This window comes from Aspergillus fijiensis (genome assembly GCF_003184825.1).
Source record: "Aspergillus fijiensis CBS 313.89 unplaced genomic scaffold BO72scaffold_4, whole genome shotgun sequence".
In the NCBI taxonomy this organism is placed as follows: Eukaryota; Fungi; Ascomycota; class Eurotiomycetes; order Eurotiales; family Aspergillaceae; genus Aspergillus; species Aspergillus fijiensis.
In genome coordinates, this window is record NW_024468980.1 from 396,405 (window position 1) to 414,467 (window position 18,063).

Genomic DNA, 18,063 nt, shown 5'->3' on the forward strand with positions numbered 1-18,063 from the left:
GTCAGTCAAGCTTTGTGGGGCCATCGAGCTTATCGATCTCCTGGAGTGTAGTTGGTTGGAGGGGGGAAAATTGGCTGTCGGGACGGGAAGATGGAAGAGGAAATGTGGGTGCCTGAGCGATGGCAAATGACCGCCTCAGCAACCAGGCGTCACTTCCCCTCCACCATCGGGCGTCCGACCCCTTCTCCGATTGGTCTGGGGTCTTTGGTCTTTCTTACTGGAACCTGCCACGCACTCTTCGATTATGGATCACAGTGCTGGCCTCCTTATCTTGAACAATTGTGACATTTCTGCTTTTACTGACTTTCTTTTTTTCCTTGAGTCAGCGGCACCAGTCCTGCTGAGGATATGTGCTCGAAAGGTGCAGCATTACAGCCACGATTCTCGATCTCCCTTGTCGGTCATGCATGCGACGAGAATGATCGAAGAGGCATACAATCCCACCCCGAAATGGCGTGATCTATCAGACGAACAAGCTAACAATCTTAGTCCTGCGGGCTTGCCACGAATCAATGTAGAATCAAACTTTACTTACCTGTAACCGAGATACTAACCCGCAACTTAATGACCAAGGAGCAACCGTGGTGGACTAACATTTGGGCACTCTGGACCTCGAGGCATCCTGCCTTACTTTTCTTCAGCTAATCGGACGAGCAACACAGAGGAATTTATTTTCTCCTTCAGATTTTCCAACGGCTTTGGAACCGTACCAGTCTGCGGACCTCTCCTACAAGCCTGACGCTCCAGCCGATCGAGTTGCTCGATCGTCCTCCGCACCAAGGCACCTCGGATGCCTTGACTTTGAAGTGCTGGCTGCACATATAGCTACGCCAAAATCCTCAAGACCGAACTACCCGCCTATATGAGCAGCGGATCGGGATTCCATTGGGCGAGGTACGGATCTTAATACCTCCCAAGTGTTCAGAAGCTTGACTCGCTTCGGGTCTCGAGCACTACTAGTCGCATCCGCCAGGCTTTTTTTATTCCATCTGGCCCGAATCCTGTTGGCAAATGTGGTCGCCTACTCGGCCTCGGTCTTGCCTTCGTGAATTGCCACCAGCCATCTGCGACCGGAGCACCGGGTTCAGTATTATCAACGATCTTGGAGTACCTCCTGTTTGGTTTGCTCAGTGTTTTATTTTTGTGGGAGAGACTGTTGTCCATGCCTTCTTCGAGCCCGAAGTGGAAGCTGGTTTGGCATGTCGAATGGTCACTTACTGCCGTTTCGAACTGCGGAGGCCCCAACAAGAGCAGAAATTTCGGCGGGCTGTCTTGTTGGGGTGCAGTACAGTCTTGATGGTAAAGGTTCTGGGCCTCAGGAGCATATTGTAGGTCAAATCCTCGAAATGTTGGTACTCCATATGTCGATCTCATCATGAGAGCACAAGTCAGCACAAGGCAGCTTAGAGAGAAAAGCGTCAGCGAACGAGAGCACTAGAGTAGAGCAGTCCGAGTCAATAAGCTTGATGAAAACGTATGTGGGCACCTCAGAAGCCATGGATTGAGCTCAGCCTTGTGGCTTGGCAGGTCGATCGGCTTCCACCCCGCGATCCGGGCGCCGAATCCTCGGCTCCGAGCCATCCACCGTGTTTTATCTCCGTGGCGCATCTAACCTTAATCCCAGAAAAGCAACGCAACCACACAAGATAGTCGGGCTATCATCATCAAAGCTACGTCATCCGTGTTAAGCCCGAGTGTCCGTCCGGAGACAGCACAAAGAAGGGGTAAACTCCATGACATGGCCGAATCGCCGACGGCTGCCTGGGTACAAAGAACCGCAAGCACCATGACATAAAAGACTCATACAGCTCAACGGGAAACCTGCACCCTCAGTCTCAAGCCGACACAATCATCTCTAAGCATCTTTTCCCTTACCTACACCTTAACATCCGTCGCATACTCCAACGCAACCCCACACCGCAGCACACAATGTCCAAGCCCCACGCCCCAAAGCCTCTACCCTACGCTCTCGTAAGTCCATCCCGCCAACAATTCCAACCACAAACACTAACCTCAACCTCCGCCCCGGGGAGCAAGGATGGCCGCGAAGTCGACCTCCTCCACTACATCTACGCGCACCCGGACCTCCCCACCCTGCGCAACAACCCGACCGCCATCCTGGCCGCGATCGACGCCTACAGCCACACGCACAACCCGCTCATGAACATCGGCGCCCCCAAGGGCGCCTACATCCGGGACCTGATCGTCGCCCACAAGCCCCGCATCATGATCGAACTCGGCGGGTACGTGGGATACTCCGCGATCCTGTTCGGGGCGACGCTCCGCGCCGCCGGCGGCACCCGGTACCTCAGTCTGGAGCAGAACCCGGAGATGGCGGCGGTCGCGAACCAGCTGATCGATCTGGCGGGTCTGAAGGATGTGGTTCGGGTGATTGTGGGGTCGGCGGCATCGAGCCTCCGAGAGTTGGTGGCGGATGGGGAGGTGCAAGCGGTGGAGTTGGTGTTTCTGGATCATTGGCAGGAGCTGTACCTGCCGGATTTGTGGTTGATGGAGGAGCTGGGTTTGCTGGTGCCGGAGAAGTCGGTGGTGGTCGCGGATAATGTGGTGATGCCGGGGGCACCGCAGTATTTAGAGTGGGTTAGGGCTGGGTGTGCGGAGAAGAGGGGGTTGTTGGAGTCGCGGAAGGGGGAGAAGGGGTGGCAGGCGACGGGGTTGAGACCTAGGCCTGGGCTGGTGTATCAGACTGTTGTGCGGGAGATTGAGACGCAGTTTGGCAGGGTATGTGTTTTTTCTTTCCCTTGCCTTGGGTTCTAGGGGAGCATTGAATGTCATGCTGACTGGATTTAGGATGGTGTTGCGGTCACGACGGTTCTGGGCGAGGAGGATGTTTGAATGGCTGGAATGGCTTGTCTTATCCATGCTTGGGGGTAGGGATGGGCTATGGTAGAGAGGGCTGGAAGATAGAAGACACTCAGCAGACGCTGGGTTTAAGTGAGCATTATACAGAAGCCTGCGATGCTATGCTATATTCGCAATGTCGTTCCCTCGGTTAAAAGAGGCCTGAGTGAAGAGCTTTAAGATCGCTGTAATTTTGTAGGCTACTGTAACCAAAGAATTGGGCTTTTTTTCATCAATAGGCCGGATGGTGTAGTTGGTTATCACGTATCGTTAACACCGATAAGGTCCTGGGATCGAGCCCCAGTCTGGTCATCTTTTTTGCTTTTTGCTGTTTCAAGACCTCAATATCTCTCTTGACATGGGTATGACCATGTCCTTACTACTTTTACTTCGCTGAGCAAAGGATTATCATCTTGGCTCGGTACAGTTCATGGTTTTGTATGGGGAGAGATTCCCGCTGGACTCATTGTCTCGGTCAACTTAGAGCTAGGTCCGCGAACGGCATCGCCAATAACCAAGCTGGAGTCTGCGAGTAGTTCTTACGAGAAATCAACTCGTGAAACATGGACCGGGTCAATTCGGCTCGTTCAAAAATCAATGTCTCTCGGAGGACACGTAGAATCCCAGTTGGTGGGAGACATTAGAGCTGAAGGTCAATGAGTGGCACATTGTCGCTGTCTGAGTAACTTGAGCCAGTCGGAATATGCCTGGGTCTGGATGTCAGATCAGAAGCAAAGTTCACTGTCCTTTTATTGGGATATAGGAATTGGCTGTAGAAGCTGTTTTCTTGACTCGATATCTCAGGCTTAGATCATCCACTCTCATCGACTAGGTGCGTTACCCGATACCAGATTGCGACAGGGCACAACGACCAAGGTGATTGAACGTTACCAAGCTCAAATAAATGAGAGCATGACATGCCGTCCATGGTGCTGAAAGCTCTGGTTGCGTCGGCGTTGTTGGCGAACCATTTCCATTAACTGCCAGCATGTGGGGTATCCCGCAGCCCATTGAAGGGCGCAAAAGGCTCCAGAAGCCCAGCAAAATCAGTGCCCAGGAACCATTTGGCCAAGGGGCAGAGAGTTTTGGCGAATCCCTTGAGTTTCACGATGATTTGTTGTCGATAAATCATGCAAAAGATATCGGTGGATAAAAAAGATGACCAGACTGGGGCTCGATCCCAGGACCTTATCGGTGTTAACGATACGTGATAACCAACTACACCATCCGGCCAACTATGATTATCGTGCTCTTTTTTTGACACCTCGTCCCTACAGTCAGTTTCAAGCAGTACAAGCTAAACTGTCGTGACTTGGTAATCATCGCTCACTCATTATTGCCATCGATCTAACTCACGGAAGTTATCAGGCTTGAGATCTTCGAAAGATTTATGCATAGTACCATCGGGCTTCTTCCAAATATGTATGTGCCGATAAGAATGTGGATTGTCGCCCCGGACGGTTTAACTGTCAAGAGAGGTGTCATGCTGGGTACTTCCTATATACCAAATCATCCGCTTGGATGCTATACGACTGTGCAAATGGGAGGTCTGTGTCGGCTCACTGTGAGCCATATCCGTCGTGGTAATGTTATCGACATGTGTAGCCCTTTTTGGGACAAACCGTACTGTGTATTGCCAAGATTTGCTTAATTCATTTAGTTCTGGCGAAGGCCATTGGCTCCGCGAAGCAAGATGTTTCAGATACCCCTGGACCTGGTTAGGCATGATTGTGCATGTCTTCAATTCTGGGAACTCGCTTGTGGATGTACCTGATGTGTGACAATAGTAGCAATCAGTGTGATAGAACATGAGGTACCTGCTTTTGATCTTCCTTGGATATTGAGAACAATCGTTAAAGACCACCCGACTCGACAAGGGAGAGTGACAGGGCGACTGACACCGTGTAAGACAAAGCAAACTTACCCCGACGCTTTCTTCAGTTGACAATCCTCGAAATTTGAGTGAGATTGGCTGGGCGTGAGGAAGGGTCAAGTTGAAACTGGGCAGAAGGGTGCTAAGTCTTGACAAAGGAGGAATTAATTGAGTTGTAGTTCGTGACCAATAAATAACGGTAGGTGAAACTTGAACTGGTGATGAATTATCCTCACAGACCCAGGAGTACCTATCCATCCCATTGGCATTATACGAGAGAAGATTTGTGAGTATTCACAGTTACCGAAGTCCATTGCGAGACACATACTGTGTCAGAGTGTAATGTGTATTGGAACTCAGCACCGTGGGACGGGAGAGACCCAGAATAAAGCATAGCTTCTGGGTGAGGATGGTTCTAATTACGAGGCAGACGCACGGTGGAATGAAGAATTGTTTGTCCGAGACGGATTTGATGAGGAAACGGTTGCAACGCTCAGGGGATTGGTGAGTAAGTTCTCAGATGTGACTTCCTTATTTACCTCGGTTTATCAGCACAAAAAAAATGTCGTCCTTCTATCCTCTACAAATACCTGGCCATGGTCGTGCACTCATTGAAAGTCACTTGGATCTTGCCATGCATCAGTGCGACTCTGCGTTGGAATGGACTTAAATTTCTTGACTGGGCTTGCTTTTTGACCCTAGCAAACGGTTAGGTTGAGTGGCTCATCATGACTCAAAGCATTCTGCCGTCAGCTTGCCTTAGGGTTCGGCAATGACAGCTTCTGCAGGTCAAGCCGCAAGAAGGTTTCGCAACACATTTCTTAAGCTCGGATTTCATCCCGACTGGCTCGAGCCAGTAGCAAGAAGGAAACTTTGACCCAAATAATCCCATCTTTGTGTTTGTGAGTACATGATGAATTTGAGAGGATTGGACTGGTCGGCAAGTAGAGAGACAAAAAGAAATGACCAGACTGGGGCTCGATCCCAGGACCTTATCGGTGTTAACGATACGTGATAACCAACTACACCATCCGGCCGATTATATAATGCTTTTTCAGTTTTGCATTTACACTCCAGAACATGCGGAGCACTTGTCCCTTCACCAAAAAGAGATCAGGCGTAAGAGTGAGCAGCAGGTCAAAGAACCATGTTCGAACTACTATAGGTAAATTTACCATTCTCCATTCTCGGCATCACTTATGAACTGTCTATAAGGAGGCAATTGAGCCACAGATCATGCAATGTCTCAATTTTTCGGTCTTGTATCATGTTGCCATGCAATTCTCGCATTACCACACTCTGTCCTACACGGATAAGTTACTCGACAGTATGTAGCGACGCGATGGTCAACGTGGAGATATCGATCTATGCTTGACAAGGCGGCATTAATTTGTGTCTGATCAATTTGTGATGCCTGGCTATGGCAAGCCAGTACTTCGTGGTCATTCGGTTTGTTTCATCAGCACCCATCCTTCCATATTAGGCATTTCTTCGGCCTTCTCTGTGGCTTAGATGCGATATCTCCGGCTGTTGTCTTGAAGGATTCATGAGAATGTAATGAAACGATCCCCAGCAGTTATGAACTACTCCTAACTGACCCAGTACTTGGTGGTTCCTCAAACTTGGACCTTACGAAGGAGTTCTGAATGTCGAGGTGACATGTAGAGCTTTAATCTCTCGCTAATGGAGCCTGCAATCAAGCACACTTGTATCAGTCCCACTTCATCTGTCACTTTTCTATCTGCTCCACATGGTATGAGGTCATTATCAATTGATTTCTTCTCTTTCCTTTCGGAGGAGTTCATGAACTATGATGATGGGCGAGGAAGCACGGGGCTCTGTGAACACAACTGATCACGGCCCCTATTGGTCTCCCCTCACACCAGAAACCAGTTGAAGGAATTGGATTCCTTTTTATACCACACTATTCTGCCTTACCTCCCGTTCATCACCACCTCATTGTCCTATTCCACGTGTACCCCCACCCTGTTCTCACTCTTACTTCTCTCTCTTCTATCCACGTTGCTCAACTCCTATCCCGTCACCCTACTACCCCATCCAGGGTTCCAAGGAACCTACATCTCATTGAGAACAAGTCTCTGATCTTCCGACCTACTTCTAATTTTCTTGGAATTTCTATCCACTCATCATCGCAACAGAGGTGCAACACATCCACCTTCAGACACTCCATTGGTCGCCCCATGGAGCAACCAAATACCACAACCCCGAGCTTGGAGATGGCGGCGCCGAGCTCAGCCATGTGCAACTTGGTACCCGAGTTCGACGATCCGAGGAGAGCAGAAATCATCTCACAGATCGGCTCAGGCCTATGCATCGACGAGGTCAATCCAAGCATACGGGCCCTGCTCTGGCTGGCTGATGTTGAAACTCTCCGGGCATTGTCGGAGGAGTGCAAAAAGTCCCCCGGCGTGTTCCGGCTCTTGTTCGTCCAGGGCGCCGACGCATTCAAGGACGCGCTAGAAGTCTGTGAGTGGCAATAGAAGATATACCCAGCCCCAGCTTTCCAACTAACATTCCTTTCACCAGGGAGGGACAGTGTATCCGAGACATGGGATGATGGAGGTGATGGCTTGCGGGATCCGGTGAGTGTTAATTTTTCCGGTAGTGTCGAGCGGGTGATGGGAGTCTGACGACCGGCACAGTGCGAGGAGCGAGACGGGTCCTGTGTGATCACCCGGGAAGATGGTGGAATCCGATGGTCCAGCAACGCCTTTCCGCATCCGCTGGAGGCACCTGGGCAGGCAGAGGAATCGGCCATGCTGTGGGACATTATAGGGATGTTCTGGTCGGGGCCTAGGGTGGCATTTTGGAGACAAGCGGCGATCAGTTGCGGGTGCACCGATGGACTCGAGAACGGGATTCTCATGTGTCAGGATGCGGGTACGGCTTGGGCCAATCTACGCTTTGCTCTAAAGCCGCTCAAGCTGAGCCAGGATTGCAGATCATTGACCGTCCAGATCTACCGGCTCCCTGGTCAGACGTATTCTGCGAAGGTTCCGTTGGTCTCACGCCCGGATATCGACCGAGCCAGCAATAACTGGCTGGAATTCACAGGTCGATGGTCCAAGACGATGATCCGGTCTGGTGATATCGTTTGCTTGCTTACTAAGGACCCGAAGAAGCTTCCACTGCCCTCCTTTCAGCTACTGGAGATGCAGTGGTACTTGCATCGTGCAGCTGCACTCAGTGGACTTGCCAGCCCTCCCAGGCCCTAGTTTCTGGGGTAGACCGGAGAAGAGCGGGGAGTGAATCGGCATGATGAAGAGGGATGGGCAGTCGGGAACTAAGTCTGGTGGTTTGGATAGATAGGGAAGTGGTTGTCTTTGATGTGCGGAGGATGCGATTGGGGCGAACTTCGGGGATTGACTAGAGAGAAACATCTCGTATGTCTCGGGAGGTCAAAATTGTGTACTTGCAGCTATTATGCAACAGAAAATGACAAAAACGATACCGTCCAGGGTATGTGAACAAAAAGCAATGACCAGACTGGGGCTCGATCCCAGGACCTTATCGGTGTTAACGATACGTGATAACCAACTACACCATCCGGCCAAATTATTATTTTGAGTTTCTGTGTATGACATGATGTTCTTTTATATTGCGGTGAAAGGGAAACAAAGCAAAATACTTCTCTTTCTATCTTTTTTTTAACCGATGATCTCACCACTATTTCGTAGGATATATCGACTAGAGGGTAAGTTCAACGCCTTGCGTCTACTTGTACAATGAGAGTCTGGTGTGCAATGTATTGTGTATCAATTGGGCCTGTTTTGGACTGGATAATGCCACAGGTGTTAAAACTCGAGGTTCGTGGCCAGTATATATACAATGACACGTAAAAAACCCGCCAACAATTGTCGAAATTCTTCGACCCCCAGGGCATCGAACCAAGCTGCACCACCAAAACCCCAACCACATAGCAGAAACACCCTTAAAGAATACCGCACAAATTAGGGCCACATGCTGTCACCCCCAAGAAAGTCCCGCGTTGGTCCCCTACCACACCCGTAGGAATGACTTGGAGCACTCCAACTCCCTCCAATACCAGTTCTAGTCAGACCGTAGGCCTTCTTTCTTCAAGTACGCGAGCATTAGCCAGGCCCTAGACAAAAGCCGACCTACCCTCACCCCAAGCAATTACGGCAGAGCTACCCTGTGTTGCTTGATGACTTGCAAGTTAGTATAAAACTCGGAGTGGAGTATGCTTGGTGCATTGCTTGGCCTTGCAAAGCATTAAATTGACACATCTTTCATCAATTGGCCGGATGGTGTAGTTGGTTATCACGTATCGTTAACACCGATAAGGTCCTGGGATCGAGCCCCAGTCTGGTCATTGCTTTTTGCCAACACTTCGAGTGTGTAATGCCCCTTCCGACACTGCAATAAACTGAAATGAGAAGACCATCTGCAAATCCATTATTTTTCCACTGGAGTCTCGCACCACGTGTCATAAACGCTATACGGACGTGTCGAGTAGAATCCAACCCGCAGCGTCAACGCAGACCCAGTTGCTCCGGTCCGTCGGGCAGTCTACCGGTGCCAAGACCCGGCTTTAATTTAGCTGCATGGCGTTCACTAATCGTAGTAATCAAACCTAATTTCAACCAGCAGCTCAACAACTGGGATACCACGAATCGGTCGGTATCCCAGCGAGTACGGTCAAGAGTTGATTATCAACCCGTGATAACTAATCATACTTTCTACACTTTGAAAACCCTGCGAGACAGCATTCCAAGCGGTGATTAGCGCATTCCTCCGAGGATGAGTAAACACGAACCCCCCCGAAAATTGGAACTCGAACTGGCAAGAAAGTATCTACGCTTCTAAATCTCCCTGACCATGTAACACTGTACCAGACCCAAATGTCAATCAATTAGACAAATGGCGGTTGACCAGCAATTGAGGCTGTAGCTTGGCGAACGAAATAGGTCTAGTTTCCGCTGTGTAGATCCAACGGGTCTGCAGAGCTCTGCAGAAACTCCATGCAGCTGCGGCCTCCCTCGGTTCTTTTAGAAAACTCTCGCCGCGAGGATTCGCTGCAGAAAGTGGGTCCTGTCGACACACACGGAAATGCCCCAAAGCAGCCGCCCAGATGAGATCACCAGAAGAGAATCGAAGTCGATTTGTCATCTGGGAATTTCAATGGCCTCATTGACGCCATTTGTAAGCGTTTCCTCCTTTCCCAGGTATGGGAGTAGCTGCAAGCTTTTTTTAAACCTTCACCTGCTATATAAACCATCCAACTCCTGCTGGGGTCCGACAGAACAATTCTCCTAACACCCATCTCCCTTCAATCCACCACAACACAAATCCACCCACCACCACCACCACCGCCGCCGCCATGTCCACCCAGAAAGCCATTGTGGTCACCTCCCCCAAGCAGGCCAGCCTGGTCCGCGACCGAGCCATCCCCACCCTCCGCGACGACTACATCCTGGTCAAGACGGTCAGCGTGGCCCTAAACCCGACCGATTGGAAGCACATCGCCTTCCTGGCGCCCGTGGGCGTGCTGGTCGGCTGCGACTACGCCGGTATCGTCGAGGAAGTCGGTAAGAACGTGCAGGGCAAGTTCCAGAAGGGCGACCGGGTGTGCGGGTTCGTGCACGGGGCCAACGCGGTGGAGCCGGAGGACGGGGCGTTCGCCGAGTACATCGTGGCCAAGGCGGACGTGTCGACCAAGATCCCGGCCAACCTGAGCTTCCAGGAGGCGGCGACGCTGGGCGTGGGCATCACGACCGTCGGCCAGGCGCTGTACCAGAGCCTGAAGCTGGCGCCGCCCACCGCGCCCACCACCACCCGGGAACCCCTCCTCATCTACGGCGGATCCACCGCGACCGGCGCCCTGGCCATCCAGTTCGCCAAGCTCTCCGGCTACCAGGTGCTGACCACCTGCTCGCCGCACAACTTCGACCTGGTGAAGCAGCTGGGCGCCGACGCCGCCTTCGACTACAAGAACCCCGACACCCCCGCCGAGATCCGCCGGTACACCGACAACAAGCTCCGCCTGGTGCTGGACACGATCTCCGTCGAGGCCAGCGCCAAGTTCTGCGACGAGGCCCTCTCCACCGAGGGCGGCGAGTACAGCGCCCTCCTGGCCGTGGGCATCGAGCGCCAGAACGTCAACGACCGCTGGACCCTGGCCTACACCGCCGTCGGCGAGGACTTCACCTTCGGCGAGACCCCCATGCCCGCCAAGCCCCAGGACCGCGAGTTCGCCGCCCGCTTCTGGGAGACCGCCGCCCAGCTGCTGGCCGAGGGCAAGATCAAGGTCCACCGGCCCAAGGTCGGCGCCCGCGGGCTCGAGGGAGTCATGGAGGGGCTGGAGCTGCTGAAGCAGGATAAGGTCAGCGGCGAGAAGCTCGTCTACAACGTTGAGGAGACTCCTTAGATTTAGTTGGATGGGGGGTAATTATGCGATATGAACTATATAGAGTATTTTTAATTTGGGAATTGTATTTCATTGCTTGTTACTATTTGGTGTCCGCGTAGTATGTCTTTTTTTTTTTTTTTTGTAAAGGACAAATAACAACTTATCCCCTTCTCTGAATCAACTGTCTCGTTTTTCGTATGGTGTTCACATAACGTGGATGATAAGAGTATATGACTGGCGAAGCATAGGCAGATACAATCCACCCAGTAAGTGACCGCTTCCCCCCTATTGGTAGAACAAATTACCACGAATGAGCTCATTCACATCCGACTTCTACTCTCCTCTGTCGCTGTCATGCCAGAATTTGGGACCCTCCCGCCACCGCCTTCTCTCTTCTCGCCGGGTGCCAGCCAGCAGTCCCAGGGCCGAGGGTCGCAGGCCGCGGGCCCGCGGCGTTGCATCTGCCTTCCCAATCAAGTCTAGTCTCCGATCTGCCTGGGCCGCTGATGCATGACGGAAATTAAGCCCCAACGGGACTAGCGACTTCCACCCGTCTGGTTCGCGGCTGTTCGCCCCAAGTAAAAGTCCTTGGAGATACAGGGCTTCCATCCATTGTGATTACTCAATTTGATCTTTCTTGAGGCTTCGATGCGCATTAATAATGTGTCCCGAAGGGGTTCAACCCTTGAGGTCGGATTAGAAATCTATTGTCTGTGGGGTTGTGGAATGTCTCACTGAGCTCGATTACTAGGTCCGGGTCAGGGTCAGGAAGGTTGCGGACCCATTGCCTTCAAAGTTGTCTTTGTGTACAATTGTTGATGAATGGATATTCATCCACATGCACGACTCCCCAATGACGAGGAGTACAAGAGTACCTATGTACAGGACAGTACATTGGACTTGAAGGATATGTATGCTACGCGACACCAGCAAACCAAACAACATCCAACATCCCCCCCAAAAATCAAACCTTCCACCTCCAATCCTTCCCCGCCGTCATCTCCAACCGTACGCCCAGAATACAAAAGCTGGCCGGAAACAGCAGCGCCATCACCACGAGCGCCGCGCGCTCGTACACCTCGGGCGCCGCCAGCGCGCGGCTCTGCGGGATCAACAGCCCCGTCAGCGGGGTGCCCAGCAGCGCGCCCAGCCCGCGCACCAGATACAGGGCGCCGTTGACACTGGTGAAGTCCTTCTTGCCGAACAGCTCCATCAGCGAGGCTGGGAACAGCGCGATGTAGGCGCTGGCAAACGCGCCATACAGCACCGTGAAGGCGATGAACAGCGCCTTCCCGGCGGCGGTGGCGCCCGCGACCGTGGCGGGCACCCAGAAGGCGGCGACGGCGACGGCGCTGAGGAAGGTCGTCCCGAAGAGCAGGTTCATGCGCCCGTACCGGTCGGCCGCGTAGCCGAGCGCGACGCGTGCGACGGCGTTGGCGGCGTTGCTGATGGTGATGAAGTTCGCGGCAGTGCCGGCGGAGTAGCCCAGCGCGCGGCCGAAGGCGGCGTAGTAGATGAGCGGGGTCGAGTAGGCGGCGGACTGCAGCATGCAGCCTGCGGCTTTGAGGAGGAATTTGCGGGTGCGGGTGAGGCGCCAGTTGATGGGCGGGGGTTGGAGGAGCGCGCGGGAGCGGGTGCCGCTGCCGGCGCCGCGGCGCTGGAGCAGGGCCTGGCGTTCGGCGAGGATCTGCTGGTTGAAGCTGGGTTCCCATCGCACGGCGGGTGAGACGAGGATGATGGCCAGCGCGCAGACGGCGCCGGACACGCGGAGCGCGTTGCGGAAGCCCATGCGGTTGATCATGGCGGTCAGGATCGACGGCCAGATCATGCCCCCGACTGCGCTGCCGGAGATGACGATCCCCATCGCCAGGCTGCGGCGCTCGTTGAACCACGTCGGCGCGGTCGTGGTCGCCGGGATGTACGACATGGACACGCTGATGCCGACCAGCACGCCCTGCGTGAGCGCGAATTGCCACAGGGTGCGGCTCACGCTCGCCAGGATGTAGGCGACCCCGAAGATGACGCCCGCGACGGCCACCACGGCTTGTGGTCGGTAGAGCTTGATCCACATCATGACGAAGGGCCCGGTCATGGACATCAGCCCGATGGCCAGGGTGCCGATCAGCCCGATCAGCGCGGACGATGCGCCCGTGAAGGGGTTGTCCGGCTCGCTGGCCATTTCCTCGTAGAGCGCTTGGTAGACTCCGGCGGAGAAGATGAGCGCGTTGGTCGTTAGCATGATGGTGAACCCGGCTCCGATGACCAGGAGTTGCTGTCTGCGGGAGCAGTCCTTGTAAGCCCAGCACCCGAAAAAGGGATGGCATACCTCGTGCTATCTCATGCGTTGTCACGAAGGGCGCACACGTACACTCTTAGGTCCTTGTCCCGAGGCAGCTCGGGGGGAGCGTCCCGGAATTCAAGCTCCCTCGAGTCGGTCATCGTCTCGGTCTGTGTCGACATGGTGGAAGGTACAAATGACCTGTCCGGTGTGAAAGAGACAGGGAGATCCCTCAGACTGGCTTCTCTGCGAAGGTGGCGGAGGTTGAAATTAGGAGATGGAGAAAAGACTTCAGCCGCGCGGGTAGGCGAATAAGCGTCGCCCTACCCCGGCTTTGCTTATCCGGCACTAACTCGGAGATTCGGTCCTCCCCCACACCATCCCGGTTGAATCCAGGCAATTGTGTCAGGGTTCAGTTGATGGGTACAATGCAGCCATAAAGAGGCGTCATCTATCTTACCAGGGTGTCCACAGAGCTATTTGTCATGATGAGCTGACTAGTAGGTGTCAGTCAGTCGAGTGAGCGCATCCAGCAGTCACCGGGTATACCTTCTGCCACATCACCACAGATCCGTCCTCGAACACCTCATCGCATCTTTAATGATAGTAATATGAAAGCCAAAAGAACAAGGTTGTACAGTAAGCTGCAAGATCTGGATCATTGAAGCAGCCAACCACGCTCCCTTAGACGACAACCAAAGACAGCAGTCTCGATACGGGATCAACTGGTCGGAACAAATCCGAGCCCCGGCTCGCCATCTCGGCGACAAGTCCGCCCTCAGCTACAGTCAACCCCTGTCATACCGAACTTTGCTATCAAGGATTCCGCGACATGTCAGACCTATTATATGCTCGCACTTTTCGACCCTAACCCGTTTCTACCGCGCTTGATAAAGCGAAGTCCTAGGTATATAAGAAATTAAGGTGGCGGTCACAATTGGTTCTTATAGAGAGAGTTGACGGTACACTACACATCCTCCCCACCTGGAAACAAACCCGCAAGTCAGCATCTAATTAACGCACATTATAGGTTACTTCGGAGTTATCACTAGCACATACGACCACAGGGTGTGGAAAATAGGGCTTCCCGTCCGCTCAGCCGTACTCAAGCCACACGCCGGGAGGTTAGTAGTTGGGTGGGTGACCACCAGCGAATCCCTTCTGTTGTATGTTTTTTTCTTTTTTGGTGTCTCTTCGCCATCTGATCCATGGTATTGCACCTTGACCACATTCTCCACCTGACAGGGCCCTAAATGGTGTGTGAGCCACAGTACCCATATCTTGAGTTATGTGCGTAGTCTCCATGCACCATGGCATTACGGCAAATAAGGCAACAAGGCAACAAACCCGACTGTATGTGTGGCGTCCGTGCTTGAAAATCGTAGTTTATCTCATGTCGATTAAGCTGTAGATGGCTGAGCTGTGCAGTAAACAGACACGTCCGTAAGCAAGATACGGACGAGGCATAGCCTCGGAGAAAATGCGCTGAGGCAGAAAGCCCTTGATACCCGAGGTCACACGAGTCAGATGGCAGAGCCATCCACATCGAAAACCGGAGGTATCACACCACCCCACGCCGCAATGCACACACAGATACATCTCTGACATGCATAAACACAGCTCGACGAGACAGTGGCGACAATTCTACCCGTTAGCTCAGGTGACAGATCGATAGTTCGATAAGCCCGCATCAGGCGCCGGCCCGTGCCAAAAGCAAGCGGGCAAAAATAGCCGATCCGCCGCGGCCAGAACCATGCACTCGCCACGCGATCGGATCGCCCGTCAGGCCCCAGCTCAGAGCTGAAAGAAAGTGGGAACCTTGTTATCTGTGGTTGGCAGGGTTGGGGGACAGCTGAAGAAAATCTGGAGAGGGCCAGACCCCGGTAGCGTGGCGGATGGCCGCCAGCTGAGTATACGAAGACACCAAACGGGGGCAATCCTGCCGACCCGGGTTTTCTCAGGGGTAAATCCCACCATCACTCACCCCCAGGAGTATAAATCTGCTAGAGAGTTCTCGAGCAAGTGTACTAATCTGTCACCAAGTTGTTTAAAAATTTGCATATTTCAACCAGCAGGATGGCTCGGACTACGTCTTCCGCGTACGCTCCCAAGCGGATCATCCTCTGCTTCGACGGAACATGGCAGACGGCCGTGTCCGGGCAGCAGAACTCCCCCTCCAACATCACGCGCCTGTGCCGGGCCATCAAGCCCGTCGCCCACATCGACGGCCAGGACTGGCAGCAGGTGGTCTGGTACGACTCCGGGGTGGGCACCACCTCGCTGGCCGTCAGCAAGATGCTGGAGGGCGCCGTGGGCGACGGGCTGGACGGCAACATCGTCGAGGCCTACAACTTCGTCGCGATGAACTGGAACCGCGGCGACAAGATCCTGTGCTTTGGCTTCTCGCGCGGCGCGTACACGGCCCGCGCGGTCGCCGGACTCATCGCCGACGCCGGCATCTGCGAGCCGCACAAGCTGCACCGCTTCCCGGACCTGTGGAAGCAGTACAAGAACCTGAAGCGGAAGGGGGTCTTCTACAACAGCGACGACTACTTCCAATTCGTGGACGGGAGGGCCTGCGAGCAACACCGGAAGCATCCCGGTGCCGCCACCGGGTTGGCCTGGGAGATGCATCCTAATGAGCGCTGGGCGCAGACGGATTCGCGGGGGGTGGAGGTCGTGGCCGTGTATGACACCGTCCAGGCGCTGGGGATTCCCGAGGTGGCGGGAGTCCAGCTGCCCGCGAACCTGATGTGGTGGAAGGACCCCCCCGGATGGCACAATGTGACCCTCTCGCGGCATATCAAGCATGCATTCCAGGCGCTGGCCCTCGATGAGTACCGCAAGGCCTTTTACCCCGAGGTCTGGTGCTTACCCTCGGATTATCCCGACGCTTCAATCCCGGAAGTCCGAGCGAGACTTGCCAAGGAAGTCGACGAGAAGAAGGCTATCCTGAACAAGGCCGGAGCTTTCAGAAGAGACTTGGTCAAGAAGGCGGAGAAGCACGGCCAGCTGTATCCGACGGACTACGAGACCCTGGATCAGCTGGCCAATAAAATCAACATAGCCAGCAAAGCAGTCTGGGACGCCCGACGCGACCTGGTCATCAGCGACGACAACCTCAATCTGGGCACGCCGCAGCTCACGCAGGTGTGGTTCCCCGGCTACCACATCAACATCGGCGGCGGCTCGAGCGACACGTTGAACAATTACGGCGACATGGAGGAGATGTCGAACATCGTCTTCGCCTGGATGCTGGACCAGATCGCGCCATTTGTGGGCATCCGCGAACAGACCATCAAAGATCATTATACGGACCGGCAGGCGACGATTGCGACCTTGAATGCGGCCCTGGAGAAGCAGAAGGAGATGGCCAAGACCGAGTCCTGGGGGGAGTACCTGGGTCGCGGGGCGAGGTGGCTTGGGTCCGCCGTCATGCACCCCCTCACCCCGGCCCCGTGCACCGAAACGCGCCACTATACCTGGGGACTGGGCGACATGCCCGACAGCTTCTCCAACATGTATATTCCCAATGGAAAGAAGCCGCGCGCACCCAGTGTCAACCTGTACCGCGACGAGAAAAAGAAGACAGGTGTCCTCGGGGCCACCTGCGCCTACATCCACCCGGTCGTGAACTACCGCGTGCAGCACAAGAAGGACTACTTGCCCATGGGCCTGACACAGGAGCAGTACAGCCGCCAATTGGTGGGGCAGGAGTTTGTCTACAGCCTCAAGGGAGAGGAGTTGCCCGAGTGGAGTCTGGGAGGAAAGGGTTCCTATGAATTGTTGGCTCTCCAGCAGCATGAGGATGCAATCGGGTATATGGCCCAGCAGAACCACCCGGGGGCGCAGTTGCTTTGGGCTAAAGTGCAAGCGGAGCGAAAGGCTGAGGCCAATGGTGCTTAGTATACAGGCTACGAATATGTGAAAGAGGAGGGGCAAGGGGAGTACAAAGATTCCGCCTCAGGCTCAAAGTATTTTCCGTGGGTGTGTTGTCGCGGGATGTACTCCCAACCAAACGCTGCGTCGAGAGCCCCGCGACTGTTGTTTTGCGCAGAAGGCATTGGATTTTGATTTTTAGCTGTTGAACCTTTTGAACATTTCTGGGATCGCAGGAGTTGGGGTGGGACTGGTGGATCACGGGATGTATATAGGTTTTGGTCGTATAAGCAATACATATGCTCTGTAACGTTGGCTAGCCCCATGAGCTGAGTAGGACATTTCACAGACCCTCTTGACTCCGTACTGAGGCTATTAAACTTAGTTGATGTTCTTGACATCAATTTCAAAATTATCGGACTGCTGTGAGTTGCTCGCTATCGCCAGTAGGGCAACCGCCACCATGGATCCATTTTGGGGAGGGTCGGAACTCTCCTCCACCTCAATATGGAGCAAATGCAGAGTGTGCAAGTATCAGTCATGGTGCTTTGTGTGAGTGATAACTCTATAGTCGAAAAGCTAGTCAAGACAGATCCATATACTGTTCTGTTTCGATGCGCCCAGCGCTCACAAGAAGATTAGGGCAGCATCGGAAATGTGGAGTCCCACTGGCCCGGGGCCATATCCGAGCGGGCGGAGTGGAGGCGCGGCCAACCAGGGGAACATAAAGAATCCCCCTTGCACAGACATATCCTGGCAGCCTTCCACAACGCTTATAAAGAT

At 53.7% G+C, this 18,063-nt stretch overlaps 5 protein-coding genes and 5 non-coding genes across 10 annotated transcripts; 5 read left to right on the forward strand and 5 right to left on the reverse strand.

The window, feature by feature from the left end:
* The first annotated feature begins 1,728 nt into the window (after positions 1–1,728).
* On the forward strand, positions 1,729–3,031 carry BO72DRAFT_177474 (O-methyltransferase). Its single transcript, XM_040939446.1, has 3 exons — positions 1,729–1,971; positions 2,038–2,739; positions 2,809–3,031. The coding sequence occupies exons 1-3, from the start codon at positions 1,930–1,932 to the stop codon at positions 2,851–2,853; spliced, it is 789 nt and encodes a 262-aa protein (XP_040805766.1). The 5' UTR covers positions 1,729–1,929; the 3' UTR covers positions 2,854–3,031.
* A 66-nt stretch (positions 3,032–3,097) lies between these two features.
* BO72DRAFT_t22 lies at positions 3,098–3,171 on the forward strand. Its single transcript has one exon. It is a non-coding gene; the product is annotated as a tRNA-Val (tRNA).
* Positions 3,172–4,018: 847 nt separating this feature from the next.
* On the reverse strand, positions 4,019–4,092 carry BO72DRAFT_t31. The gene has a single exon. It is a non-coding gene; the product is annotated as a tRNA-Val (tRNA).
* A 1,603-nt stretch (positions 4,093–5,695) lies between these two features.
* BO72DRAFT_t30 lies at positions 5,696–5,769 on the reverse strand. The gene has a single exon. It is a non-coding gene; the product is annotated as a tRNA-Val (tRNA).
* Positions 5,770–7,170: 1,401 nt separating this feature from the next.
* On the reverse strand, positions 7,171–7,795 carry BO72DRAFT_444269 (uncharacterized protein). Its single transcript, XM_040943768.1, has one exon. The coding sequence runs from the start codon at positions 7,471–7,473 to the stop codon at positions 7,273–7,275; it is 201 nt and encodes a 66-aa protein (XP_040805767.1). The 5' UTR covers positions 7,474–7,795; the 3' UTR covers positions 7,171–7,272.
* Positions 7,796–8,231: 436 nt separating this feature from the next.
* On the reverse strand, positions 8,232–8,305 carry BO72DRAFT_t29. The gene has a single exon. It is a non-coding gene; the product is annotated as a tRNA-Val (tRNA).
* A 707-nt stretch (positions 8,306–9,012) lies between these two features.
* BO72DRAFT_t23 lies at positions 9,013–9,086 on the forward strand. Its single transcript has one exon. It is a non-coding gene; the product is annotated as a tRNA-Val (tRNA).
* An 883-nt stretch (positions 9,087–9,969) lies between these two features.
* Positions 9,970–11,177, forward strand: BO72DRAFT_444270 (zinc-binding alcohol dehydrogenase family protein). The gene has a single exon (XM_040943769.1). It carries the CDS (start codon positions 10,095–10,097, stop codon positions 11,139–11,141), a length of 1,047 nt encoding a protein of 348 aa, XP_040805768.1. The 5' UTR covers positions 9,970–10,094; the 3' UTR covers positions 11,142–11,177.
* A 680-nt stretch (positions 11,178–11,857) lies between these two features.
* On the reverse strand, positions 11,858–13,655 carry BO72DRAFT_524177 (MFS general substrate transporter). The gene is made up of 2 exons (XM_040949844.1): positions 13,492–13,655; positions 11,858–13,399 (listed from the first exon to the last, which is right to left on the reverse strand). The coding sequence occupies exons 1-2, from the start codon at positions 13,581–13,583 to the stop codon at positions 12,088–12,090; spliced, it is 1,404 nt and encodes a 467-aa protein (XP_040805769.1). The 5' UTR covers positions 13,584–13,655; the 3' UTR covers positions 11,858–12,087.
* Positions 13,656–15,407: 1,752 nt separating this feature from the next.
* BO72DRAFT_444272 (T6SS phospholipase effector Tle1-like catalytic domain-containing protein) lies at positions 15,408–17,583 on the forward strand. Its single transcript, XM_040943770.1, has one exon. It carries the CDS (start codon positions 15,478–15,480, stop codon positions 17,305–17,307), a length of 1,830 nt encoding a protein of 609 aa, XP_040805770.1. The 5' UTR covers positions 15,408–15,477; the 3' UTR covers positions 17,308–17,583.
* Positions 17,584–18,063: the final 480 nt, after the last annotated feature.